At 48.7% G+C, this 13,513-nt stretch overlaps 1 protein-coding gene across 1 annotated transcript; it reads left to right on the top strand.

Annotated features, from left to right (window-relative positions):
- The first annotated feature begins 442 nt into the window (after positions 1-442).
- On the top strand, positions 443-7,254 carry LOC146042247 (cell adhesion molecule CEACAM8-like). The gene is made up of 3 exons (XM_083162169.1): positions 443-710; positions 1,258-1,596; positions 6,411-7,254. Exons 1-3 carry the CDS (start codon positions 671-673, stop codon positions 6,662-6,664), a joined length of 633 nt encoding a protein of 210 aa, XP_083018295.1. The 5' UTR covers positions 443-670; the 3' UTR covers positions 6,665-7,254.
- Positions 7,255-13,513: the final 6,259 nt, after the last annotated feature.

Raw genomic sequence — 13,513 nt, 5'->3', positions numbered from 1 at the left:
GAGGGAATGGAGAGAGGACAGGGGAGGGAGGGAATGGAGAGAGGACAGGGTAGGGAGGGAATGGAGAGAGGACAGGGGAGGGAGGGAATGGAGAGAGGACAGGAGAGGGAGGGAATGGAGAGAGGACAGGGGAGGGAGGGAATGGAGAGAGGACAGGTGAGGGAGGGAATGGAGAGAGGACAGGTGAGGGAGGTAGGGAATGTAGAGAGGACAGGGGAGGGAGGGAATGGAGAGAGGACAGGTGAGGAAGGGAATGGAGAGAGGACAGGGGAGGGAGGGAATGGAGAGAGGACAAAGGAGGAAGGGAATGGAGAGAGGACAGGGGAGGAAGGGAATAGAGAGAGGACAGGGGAGGAAGGGAATGGAGAGAGGACAGGGGATGAGTTAGGGACAGTTTCAGGTGACAGGGGAGGAACACTTCAGTAAAGAAGGAGGTTTTGGACAGCACAGGGAATGGTATCAGTAGAGAGTGGGAGTGATATAGGGGATTCTAGCTTATTTGCAGACTGAACATTGTGACAGGGTCAGTTACACTGGAATTTGGACTAGAAGAAGACAAGCAGAGACCAGGAATCTGGAATGTACAGGGGGAAACTCTGCTGAAGGGAACTAGATCACACAACTGCGGAAACTCCATTTACTGCCCCACCAGCCTGCCTCAGTAAGAGCGATGGTGACTGCGATGGCCCCGGGGGTCTGCCTCCTGACAGGTAACTGGTACATTGTAGCACGGGGGTAACAAGGTCCTCAGAGAGGCTGTGCTATAATAGCTATGGTTTATGTGAGAGAGCCCCCATACATTATTACAGTCTGTGAGATGAAACTTTGGAAAGGTGGCATGTTATGTGTTATGTATACTTGAATCCCCCCCTGGACATACAGCAAGTGTTTCTCCCAGAGAGGTGACATTAAAAGTCGGCAAGGATGGTTTTATGTTACATGATATATTGTAGTTAGCAGTGGCTGCAGCGCCGACCCTATAGGGGGGGGGATCATTAAGCACATATAAACATACGTGTTATAATGTATGTAATATATGTGCTGGATGGATACCCTGAGGATCGGGGGTTATGTACACAGCCCATGAGTTCAGGTGTCGGCACTGACACTAAAAAAAAGCGAAAGACTCATGTCAACCGTTTTGTGTGTAAACATTCTCTGTGGACTTGTGCGCATTGATCTTTTGGAGTTGACCTTGACATAAATGTAATAATAGTGTATGTGAGTGTGTGCTCCTAATGTCATCGTCTGTTGCAGCTCTTCTTGCCGTATGGACGGATCCGGCCATTGGTCGCATTGAGCTGAGCCCACCGGCACCGCTGGTAAATGGTTCTGTCATGTTTAATGTAATTGGCGTCACTGGGAGGATCCGATACTCAGAGTGGTACAGAGGAAGTGCTACAAATGCAGCCAATCAGATTTTGAGGTTGCAAGGTTTTTCCCTAATACCTGGGAGAAGTTACCTTTTGGAAGCTGTTGGGTATCCGAATGGCTCCCTCCTGATTGTAAATCTCAAGAAAGAGTTTGAGGGTCCTTACACAGTGGAGATCCAGGCGGACAGTCTGATACGCCACACGGTGGAGCTGACTATACTCGGTAAGTACATAATACCTTGCTAAATTTTAATTTAATTTATTTATTAATAGAGATGAGCGGGTCCGGATCTCCGGGATCGGACAGATCCGAATTTCGCGATCCGAGTCTGGATCCGAGCCGGCTCGGGAGTTCCCGCCTAAATTCCGGACCGAAAACGAGGCAAAACGTCATCATCGCGCTGTCGGATTCTCGCGGGATCTGGATTCTATATAAGACGCACGCGCGCCCCGCCATCTTTACTCCAGCATAGGAGAGGGAAGAGGGTGGTTGTGCTCTGTGCTGTGCTATAATAATAATAATATATTATTTTGCTGCTGCTCACTCGATTAGGGTCTGCAGGGGCTGCTGTACACAAGTCCAGTGTACAGGGGCTGCAGTGGCCAGTGTAAAAGGGGCTGTACAGGGGCTGTGTTCAGTGTGACAGGGCTTGTGTCCAGTGTGACAGGGCCTGTGTACAGTGTGACAGGGTCTGTGTCCAGTGTGACAGGGCCTGTGTCCAGTGTACAGGGGTTGTGTACAGGGGCTGTGTCCAGTGTACAGGGGGCTGTGTCCAGTGTACAGGGGTTGTGTCCAGTGTACAGGAGCTGTGTACAGGAGCTGTGTCCAGTGTCCAGGGGCTGTGTCCAGGGGCAGTGTCCAGGGGCTGTGTCCAGTGTACAGGGCCTGTGTACAGGGGCTGTGTCCAGTGTACAGGGGTTGTGTCCAGTGTACAGGAGCTGTGTACAGGAGCTGTGTCCAATGTCCAGGGGCAGTGTCCAGTGTACAGCAGGGTTGTCGACTTTCTTCTTCTCCTCTCCGGGAGAAGCCCGGAGAGGAGAGATTCAGTAGCCGCTCAGGGGGCGGGGCTTAAACGTGACATCACTAAGCCCCGCCCCCATGCTGTTAACCCAGCTAATTCAGTGATCTCCGTGGAGGGGGCGGGGCTAAAATGACGCAAATGTGTCATTTTAGCTCCGCCCCCTCCTCTGAGACCCGAGGATTGCGGCATTTTAATGCCGCGATCCGGGGGACAGTGGGGGTCCCCCCTGAATCCGGGAGGGTTGCCCACCCTTCCGGGGGGCCTGGAGGGAGCCCCGATTTTCGGGAGACTCCCGGAAATTCCGGGAGGGTCGGCAACCCTGGTGTACAGGGGCTGTGTACAGGGCCTGTGTCCAGTGTGACAGGGCCTGTGTCCAGTGTGACAGGGCCTGTATCCAGTGTGACAAGGGCTGTGTCTAGTGTACAGGGGCTGTGTACAGGAGTTGTGTCCAGTGTACAGGGGCTGTGTCCAGTGTCCAGGGGTGGTGTCCAGTGTACAGGAGCTGTGTCCAGAGGCTGTGTCCATTGTCCAGGGGCTGTGTCCAGTGTGACGGCTGTGTCCAGTGTAGAGGAGCTGTGTCCAGAGGCTGTGTCCATTGTCCAGGGGCTGTGTCCAGTGTCCAGGGGCGGTGTCCAGGGTGACGGGCTGTGTCCAGTGTCCAGGGGCAGTGTCCAGGGGCTGTGTCCAGGGGAAGTGTCCAGTGTCCAAGGGGCTGTGTCCAGTGTGACAGGCTGTGTCCAGTGTAAAGTAAGAAAAATAAATAAAAGTAATAAATAAAATAAAAACACATTTTTGGAGGATGATGGAGGAAATAGTGGGAGATCAGCAACCTGATAGAAGTGCTGAAGCTGCTACCACCAGTCATGACAAGGCCGATACCTCTTTGTATTTTTTGCTCTTTGGAGCATTTCTCTTTTTTTGGGATAGTTTATTAAACTGCCGCCCTGTCTGCCCCTGCAGTGCCGCTCTGCTTCCAAGATGTGCCAGGTTGGAAGTGTAAGGTCCACATGTATGTGATGCCCACTGCTTAGTCATCCAGCTACCTCGGTATACCCTTTTGGCCCAACTACAGTAAATGAAAACAATTTTGTAAGCTGTGAAGTGATCAAAATTGACTAGAAATGAGTGGAAACTAATGTTATTGAGGTCAATAATACTTTAGGGGCAAAAACAGGCCCAAATTCTGTTATTTTAGCCATTTTTAGCATTTTTTCATAAAAATCCAGATCCAAAACCAAAACCCACAAGGGTGGTTTTGCCAAAACCAATACAGATCCAAAACACGAAGGGAGATCCAGATCCAAAACCAAAACCCGAAAAAGTGGCCGCTGCACATCTCTATTTATTAACAGTTTCTTATATAGCGCACACATATTCCGCAGTGCTGTACAGAGAATATTAGAACACTCACATCAGTCCCTGCCCCAGTGGAGCTTACAATCTATATTCCCTACCACATGTACAGGTACACACAGATATTCTAGGGTTAATTTTGTTGTGAGCCAACTCGGCTAGCAGTATATTTTTGGATTTTGTGTTAGATATTAAAACTATACATGTTTAATATAGAGATGAGCGGGTCCAGATCTTTGAGATCCGAACCCACCCTAACATCGCGATCCGAGTCCGGATCCGAGCTGACTCGGGAGTTCCCGCCCGATTCCGGACTGAAAACGAGGCAAAACGCCATCATCGTGCTATCGGATTCTCGCGGGATCTGGATTTTATATAAGATGCACTCACGCCCCGCCATCTTCACTCCATTATAGGAGAGGGAAGAGGGTGGTTGGGATCTGTGCTCTGTGCTGTGTGCTTTTCTTTACTAATAATTCTGTCTTTTTATAATATATGTCCAAATTATTTATTTATTTTCTCTTAAAACTCACTTTTTTTATATCTTTATGTTTTTCTTAGTATACCAAATTTGTCATTTAACCCCTTCCCGACATTGCCTTTTAAGGTAATTTTTTTTTTTTTTTTCCTCCTTGTGTTCAAATAAGCGTAACTTTTTTAATTTTCCGGCTATATAGACACATGAGGGCTTTTTTTTTGCGGGACAAGTTGTACTTTCTAATGGTACCATTTACTATACCGTATAATATTCTGGGGAATCAGGAAATAATTCAATGTGGGGTAAAAAAAAAAAAAAACGCAATTCCACAATTTTGCGCTGGTTACGGTTTTTTTGGAGTTCATAGTTCGTTTAAAATGATGGGTTATCTTTATTCTATGGGTCGTTACGATTCCGGTAATACCAAACTTATATAGTTTTCGTTACATTTTACCACTAAAAAAAAAAATAGAAAATGTTACGGTTTTTCGAATTTGCGTCGCGTCGCCATGTTCTGCGGCTTATAACTTTTTTATTTTTCCACCTACGGACCTGGGTGAGGGCTCATTTTTTGCGGGCTGAAGTGTACTTTTTAATTAATACCATTATGGGATATGGGCGACTTTCTGATCTCTTTTAGTTATTTTTTTTTGGGTACGCGATGCGACCAAAAAGCGTAGTTTTGGCGTTGGGGATTATTTTCCGTTTACGCCTTTAACCGTGCGGGATAACTAATGTTATATTTTAATAGATCGGACTTTTAGGAACGCGGCGATACCAAATATGTTTATTTTTTTTATTATTTATTTATTTTTATTTGGGAAATGGGGAAAGGGGGGTGATTTGAACTTTTAATATTTTATTATTTTTTTTTTATTTTTAAACTTTATTTTTTTTTTTTTTTTACTTTTACTACAAGGCCCCCTAGTGTACTTGACCACTAGGGGGCGCGATCGCCTGTACTAGGTTCAGCCATAGAGCTCTATGGCTGAACGTAGTGATTTTTTGCACTTCCTATTACATCCTGCCTGAGGCAGGATGTAATAGGTATGAATACACGGACAGCACAGGGGTCTACATTAGACCCCTGGCTACCATGGCAACCGATCGGCACCCTCCGATCGCGCTGCGGGGGGCCCCGATCGGCGCCGGAGGGGGGCGCCCCCCCCTCCGATCAGCTATTTAAGCACTGCGGGCGCTTTGCCCGCGGTGCTTAAAGGGTTAAACGGCCGCGATCGGCGAACTCGCCGCTCGTGGCCGTGAGAGCAGGGACATGGCTGTAATATACAGCCATTACCTGCTCTCTATCAAGCCAGCTCACTCCGTGAGCTGGCTTGATTCACCCCCAACCGACATATGGCGTAAATGTACGTCATATGTCGGGAAGGGGTTAATAAATTGATATTTTTATATAAATTGTTTTATATTGCCCATATATATATTTAGATTTAGTGGTTTTACAATAATTAGTCGCCGATATCTTTATACATTGCGTTTATATCAGCGGCGTAACTATAGCAGGGGGGCGCTGTGCATGTGGGGGCGCCGGGGGCTGCGGTGCTATAGTTAAACCCCCCCCCCCCAATCCCCCGCAGACTTACCTATCTCGCTGGTCCCGGCGGCTCCGTTCTTCTGCTGAGGACCACTACAAAATTGCCGCCCCCATATAGCACACAGTTCTCTGAAACTGTCTGTATGGGGGCGGCCATTTTCTGGTGGTCCTCAGCAGAAGAACGGAGCCGCCGGGACCAGCGAGATAGGTAAGGCTGTGGGGGATTGAGGGGGGGTTTGCATGGGCGGCGGGGTAGGGGTGCTTGGCGGGGGGGGGGGGGGGCGCCCCCACCCTAACGGCAGGGGGGGGGGAGCCCAAAACGTAGCTATGCCACTGCTTATATATATATATATATATATATATATATATATATATATATATATATATATATACCAGGGAGGAGAGTCTTGTTTGTCTGACACATGCATCCAAATGTAATATCCTCCAAGTTCAGCGGCCAAACTCCGATGTTTTTTAAAGGGGCAATCATTTACAAGGCATGGTTTTGCCTTGTAAGTGATTGCCCCTTTAAAAAAACCTCAGCGTTTGTCCAGCATCCCGCAATGCCGCCGAAGAAAGGGGCTATTATATTTTGGCTGATACAGTACTTACAGTTATGTTTTTAATTCCAGACACTTCAAATCAACAACAACATCAGGTTCATCCGGAACTTCCAGATGTTGAGAACTCCGTGGAAGCAGCACCGCTTGGGGATAAGCAAACACTCCGGATGGTCCAGTACATGAAACAGAGCTTAATATACCAAAATAAGATAGCCACTATTATGGAACGAATAGAGAATAACTTGGTCAAAATGGCTGATGCGCTAAATAACCTATCTGGCTTAGTAAAAGAGCAAAATTCACAGCAACACAGCACAAAATAGTCCCATCCAACACACCAGCGACAAGTACACAGAGGCAGGATGTGCGCACCAAGGGTGGGAGGACAGTTTACCAGGTACATAAAAAAATTATGAAGATTAATTTTCGGACACTGCGCTGGTGAATAAATGGTGTCATCACGGCAGAAGAAATAGTTTTAATTAAGACATTTGTACTTAAATACACATTAAGGGGAATATGTTCTAAACCTTGTGATAAAGTGAGAGAGAGAGAGAGAAAAAATTAGCCAATCAGTTCCTTACTGCCATGATACAGGCTGTGTCTGATTGGTTGGTACTTTATCACTCTCCTAAGCTTAGTACTGTACATCTGCCCCTAATTACACATGAAACTCTATGATCTCTACTCCCAATAAAGGTAAAATAATTAGAAGACTCGCCTCTCTCCCCTTCTGGCCGATATATAATACATCTAAATGTTCCGCACTCTCCCAGGTGAATAAGATTGTTGAATGCTCCGATGCCCTCCGTGGGTTAGTAAACCGATATACTGTAACAATTACTGGTGGCCCTGGAAGACTTTGAAATGCTTCAGTTCTGTTTTCTTTGTGCAATAAAAGTTATGAACTGGAGTCTGGTCCCCTTCTTACAGTAATTACTGGTTAACTTGCTATCCCCATTGTCATGAGTAGATATAAAAGGACTGGGGCTTATATACCACACACCAAACCATGTAATTACATGATTGTGTACAGCCGGTGGCAGACGACAACAAAGATCCCTATCACAAACATAAATTTGGTAGTCAAAACCTTCCGCTCCGCGACTTTTTGGGGAGGAGTCATAAACGTGGAACCTCAAATAAGTGAGTTACATTATTTAAACCGCTCACTATAACACTGGGTGAAAATAACTTATTTTTTATCACTCAGTATAACTAGATGCATATTCCTATATAGCCACAAGGGGTTAGCAGAGATGTATTTCTATTTTTTGAGACATAAAGGGGGAAATTTACAAACATGAGGGTTCTATTTCACATGGGATTTATTATTTATTTATTTATTAACAGATTCTTATATAGCGCACACGGGATCAGTATGAAATCCCGGTGGTCGGAATCCCGACGGTCGAAATACCAACGCCAGAATCCTGACCGCTGAAATGCCCACAAGGGGGAGCCATGCAGCGGGCCCGGTGCCTCACTACACTCGGCACACTATTTTATTCTTCCTCTATGGGTGTATTGGACACCCATAGAGGGACAAAGTGCCGGCATTGCGACGGTTGGGATTCCGGCGTCGGTATTTCGACCGTCAGGATTCCGACCGCCAGGATTTTACGCAGCGCTGTACAGAGAATATTTGAACACTCACATCAGTCCCTGCCCCAGTGGAGCTTACACTCTATATTCCCTACAAAAAGAAGGGAGAAAGGTAGTCTCTTTCTCTATAGTACTCTATATTCCCTACCACATGTACACACAGACATTCTAGGGTTAATTTGTTGGAAGAGCAATTAGCCTACCAGTATATTTTTGGATTGTGGGAAGAAACCTGAGTACCCGGAGGAAACCCACGCAAGTACGGGGAGAATATACAAACTCCGCACAGTTAGGGTCATGGTGGGAATGGAAGCCATGACCTCAGTGCATTGCTCCAGCGCAGGTAGAGGGTGTGGTGTTTATTTTGTACTAATACTTTGCGGTCAGCAGTTTTCATGTTATTTTGGGATTTCCCAGAACTAATGCTATCTGCGAGGTCATCTAGTAAGGCCACAAGTCCTGCGGTGCAATAGGTCACCTGTCAGTGGTGTCGGTAACATGCACCATGTGACTACCACAGTCTGAGTTTCTACATATGACCCACAATATTGACATCTCTCATTGTTACACACTAAGGTTTCTTATTTGAACACACATGTTCTTGCCTGTTTCTGTATCGCACTGCTTACACTCTAACATGTGCAGTACACTCCTATACAATATCACTCCAGATCTGAGGGGATAAATAACCAAACACATGGGGACGGGTATGAGGTCATAGGGTGGACAAGAGGAAGGTTGACATTCATTAGGTCAACCACTGCAGTGGCAAACGCAGGATTTTCAGAAGGGGGTTTCCAGAGGGGCGGAGCAAAGCAAGGAGATGGACACTTAGGTGACCCAGTATATGCCGGATCAGTTAAAGTATTATAGATAGACCAAATATATATAAATAATAATAATAATAATAATACACACACATATATATATATATACATACATAACAGCAGTGTAGACCCCTGGGCATAGCAATATATTGGGGCCCATACCGATCCTCCAGCGGTAAGGGTGGGGGAAGCTTTGATGTCCCGCGGGTGGTAGGGGGTATTATATCAACCACTCAGCATGTAGGGCCTGGATCAGTAATTTCCACTAATTACCCCTTTACTGCACAGATGGTGGGAGATGAGGTGGGAGAAGGGGGCATTAGACTGAATGATGAGGCCCTGATACATAACTTCCAGGGTGGTAGAGGATGTTTAATATGCAGAGGAGGGGTGTATAGTGTAGTGGGCTTATTATTCATAATTTTCTGGTGGGAGGACAGCTTGCTTGACTGCAGATATCTCCAGTTCCCAGAAATAGATTGCTTAGATTTTAATGGAATTAAAAACTAGAGGATCCCACCTACCAAATGCTATTGGGGACTAGGGGACCAGAGTTCAGGAGGCAGAGCAATCTGCCAATGAGTATATAAAACTACATACCAGGTGTGTGGACCTGGAGCAGTAACCAGCTGCTGGAAGGCTGATATCTCTGGTTCTGGGAACAGTAGAGACAAGCTTCTAGTGTCCCTCAAAGGGGGAGAGTCACAGATTTTGGAATACACCCTCAGCAAAACTCTAAGTTAGACAGAACCTGAAATATCTGACTGGGAAGAGCAATTGACAGGCTTGGATGGGGACCACTGTTTTGAAGTCAGATATCTCTGGTTCCCAAGGGCCGATTTTTAAAATTCTTGTACCCATGGAAAGAGAGGACCCTCAGCTTTCAGCCTATGGCTCTTAGACTCCTGGGGGGGGTGTTTCTGGGTACTCAGAAACCCCCCCTGCGTGCGCTACTGCACTGAAGGTCGACATGCATCAATGTGGACACCACTGAAGGTCGACATTGGGGTTAGGTTGCCTACTATTAAAGTCTCTTCTCCAGGAGAACCCCGAAGAGGAGACAATCAGCAGCACTTCTGGGCGTTGGGTCTGATGTAGACGCCATGAAGCCCCGCCCCCAGTACTGCAAATTCCGCAATTTGCGGATCTATGAGGAGGGGGCGGGGCAAAAAGGGTGTGATCTGCATATTTTTGCCCCTCATTCCAATAATTGAATCAGCAGGGAAACGGGTTGCGGGGGCACTGGGCAGCAACCGCTAGACTTGACCACCTTCCTGGGAGGCGGATACGATTTTCAGAAGCCTCCTGGCCATTCCGGGAGGGTAGGCAAGCCTGGCTTATGCCGATGGGAAGTCCCGGGTAGCAGTAGTTTCCACTACTGCACAGGTTTGTTCCACATTTGAAGAAGGACTCAGACTCCGAACCATGTTATGAGGATGCCATCACGCTGACGGGCGGTGATTCTACTGAGAGGTCATGTTTATCAAGCCGGTGCGGTGGTGCAAACTACTTCTTCTACCAAGGACTTACCATATGCACGTCACAGAAAGTATATACAGATGAGGCACGCAGGTGTGTGTCCAATCAGGCCCTGTGATTAGTATACATTTCTTATAAGAGCGCACCCGGTGGGGCCGGGGATGGTCGCACGCATGTGAGCTCCCATATTCGGCTCCCCTGGAGAAGCGGAAAGGGGGAGACCTGGCACCATGCAGGGGGAAAGGAGGAAAGAACGAGGAAAGGTGATGGAGGAGCTGAAATGGAGGGAAGGGGACAACCCGAAGCACGCGCCCCCCCCCCCCCCCCCCAGCCTGGAGACGGACTGCTCTGTCACCACGCAGGGGAGAGGAGACGAAAGAAGCAGACGACTCCCATTCCCTGACACCCTGCACTGTACAGTGGGACTCTGTACCCCAGACCTTCATGCCACACCACCACCGCACGTGCACCCAGGTGGATACGGAGGAAGTGGGCGGCCCCGAATACGGCAGCCCCCCGGCCTGGAACAGGCACCAAACCAGGCAGCCCAGAGGACACCCCATGCTGCTGTGGTGGGACAGCAAAATCCCCTGGCCGCACGAGCACACGGCATACCCTGTTGTTGCAGGCTCCAACAACTCCTATGGACTACTGGCCCACGGCCTCACTGACTGGACTCTTCTGACTGTCCTTCACCCCCTCTCCCTGCAGTGCATGCTGGAGCTCCCCCCCCCCAACTTAGCTCCAGCCAGGGCCCTGACACACTGTAGGGGAGATACCCTGTTGAGCCATTCCTGCTGCTGCCCGTGAGCAGTATGACCAAGATGGAGCCGCAAATGGCTGCATAGGAACTGTGCCACTCAGCCATATGTACCCCATGTCTCCCCTGTCTTGTACACTGCATAGCAGCCTATAACTGTACTGTCTCATCTTGTATTGTTACCTGCCTGGCTGCTGCAATGACCAGTGGCGCTGCTGAATTGGCTGCCTAGGCGCTGTGCAGCTCGGTGGGTATGTGTTACCTGTGTAATAACTGTACTGTCTCTACCGGCTGTTGCACAGCAATCCAAATCAAATTCCTAGTGTACGCAAGTATACATGGCCAATAAGGCGGATTCTGATTTATGTTACAATGGGCGAGATTCACCAAACTGAAAATGCCGTAAAAACCCTGTTTTCTGGGTTTTTACAGCATTTTCATATGCAGCAAAGCCCCACTGCGGGGGGTTACCTCCCCGCGCGCCCCCATGACGATCTGCGACGCACCTCCCTCACCTGTGTCCAGGCAGCCTCCTGCTGTGCTGCCCGGACCAGTGAGCTCCTCCTCCCTGCACCTCTTTCGAGTGCAGGGAGGAGGAAACGGAGCACTTACAGCCGTGTAAGGGTGCCGGCAGGGAGGGGGGAACCCGCTGCACATCGCCGGCCATCGCATTTGAGTTAATAATCCCATATGTTAGTGCATATGCGATTATCAACAATGCGAATGCTGGCAATGTGCACCGGGGGTTATTAGTGAATCCCGCCCAATGTGTCATCATTTTGATGGTCTGTTAACTAATAAAAGTTAAGTTTAAGATTTAAACAATATTTATTTTCATAAGCAGGGGCGTAACTAGATATTCATAGGCCCCATAGCAAAGGTTCCTAAGGGCCCCCTATTTAGCAACTGATGATGACAAATGTATTATAAACATATTACTTAGACAGTAAAGATGGGCCCCCTTCAGCTGTGGGCCCCATAGCAGCTGCACCCCTTGCACCTATGGTAGTTTTGCCCTTGTTCATAAGTCAGAGTCTTCCTATCAGAGAGTCCTTTTCTTTCATACTGTTCAGTCATCTCATCAGCAGTAACTGAATCAGAAAGGGACTGGGGGGGGGGGGGGGTATTTTGGTTCACTCTTTCTGACAAATTCTATCTTAGATGGACAAAACCATGTGCACTGCAGGGGGGCAGATGTAAAATTAGATTTGGGTGAGTTATTTTGTTTCTGTGCAGGGTAAATACTGGCAGCTTTATTTCTACACTTCAATATAGATCTCACTTTTAAGTAAAACCCCACCCAAATCTAATTCTCTCTGCACAAGTAACATCTGCCCCACCTGCAGTGCACATGGGCCTATATTCTGATCGATGCGGATATTCCCGCTTGCGTACGGGCCGCCGATGTTTATCTTCTGCGCATGTGCAGAGGTCACTCTGCGCATGTGGAGGCGATTTCGCCGCAAGGATTCTCTATACGCCGCACAGGGGGCGTAGAGGGGCGTGAGGGGCTACTTATCCTCATTACCCTATGCATACGCCCCGCGTTTCATGGGCGTTCCCATGCAAACGCGGGGCGTATGCATGGTAATGAGGCCGTGACGCGTGGGTACGGGGCGGGCATCTGACATCGCCGGATGTCAGCTGCCCGCCCCCATACAAGATTTCACACGGACAAGTGTCCGTGTGGTCTTGTGTTGCGGGACCTGGTGGAGCGTGCGGCCCTGCATTCGATGTTCGGCGACCATCGAATGCAGGGGCTGCTCCCACCATGGAGGAGGCGTATCCCCGTCCAATTTCATGCGGATCGCCACATATCCGCGTACGGACGGCAGGTGGCGATCCGTATGGAAGGCGGGGATTCGCCTGCACGGTCGTGGCCGCATATTCTGATCGGGCCGCACCGATCAGAATAAGGGCCATGGTTTTGTCCATCTAAGAAGGAATTTGTCAGAAAGAGTGAACCAAAATAACCTCCTGAGTGAGGAGAGGACAGGGGAGGGAGGGAATGGAGAGAGGACAGGGGAGGGAGGGAGGGAATGGAGAGAGGACAGGGGAGGGAGGGAATGGAGAGAGGACAGGGGAGGGAGGGAATGGAGAGAGGACAGGGGAGGGAGGGAATGGAGAGAGGACAGGTGAGGGAGGGAATGGAGAGAGGACAGGTGAGGGAGGTAGGGAATGGAGAGAGGACAGGGGAGGGAGGGAATGGAGAGAGGACAGGGGAGGGAGGGAATGGAGAGAGGACAGGGGAGGGAGGGAATGGAGAGAGGACAGGTGAGGAAGGGAATGGAGAAAGGACAGGGGAGGGAGGGAATGGAGAGAGGACAGGGGAGGAAGGGAATGGAGAGAGGACAGGGGAGGAAGGGAATAGAGAGAGGACAGGGGAGGAAGGGAATGGAGAGAGGACAGGGGATGAGTTAGGGACAGTTTCAGGTGACAGGGGAGGAACACTTCAGTAAAGAAGGAGGTTTTGGACAGCACAGGGAATGGTATAAGTAGAG

This window comes from Crinia signifera, chromosome 19 (genome assembly GCF_055691185.1).
Source record: "Crinia signifera chromosome 19, ASM5569118v1, whole genome shotgun sequence".
In the NCBI taxonomy this organism is placed as follows: Eukaryota; Metazoa; Chordata; class Amphibia; order Anura; family Myobatrachidae; genus Crinia; species Crinia signifera.
This window is presented reverse-complemented; position numbering and strand designations above follow the sequence as displayed.

Bases quoted from the DNA above. Each gene is read 5' to 3' on its own strand.
- LOC146042247 (XM_083162169.1), top strand. From the start codon at position 671: ATGGTGACTGCGATGGCCCCGGGGGTCTGCCTCCTGACAG. The intron at 711-1,257 runs GTAACTGGTACA...CGTCTGTTGCAG, and splicing joins GGGGGTCTGCCTCCTGACAG to CTCTTCTTGCCGTATGGACG. The intron at 1,597-6,410 runs GTAAGTACATAA...TTTTAATTCCAG, and splicing joins GGTGGAGCTGACTATACTCG to ACACTTCAAATCAACAACAA.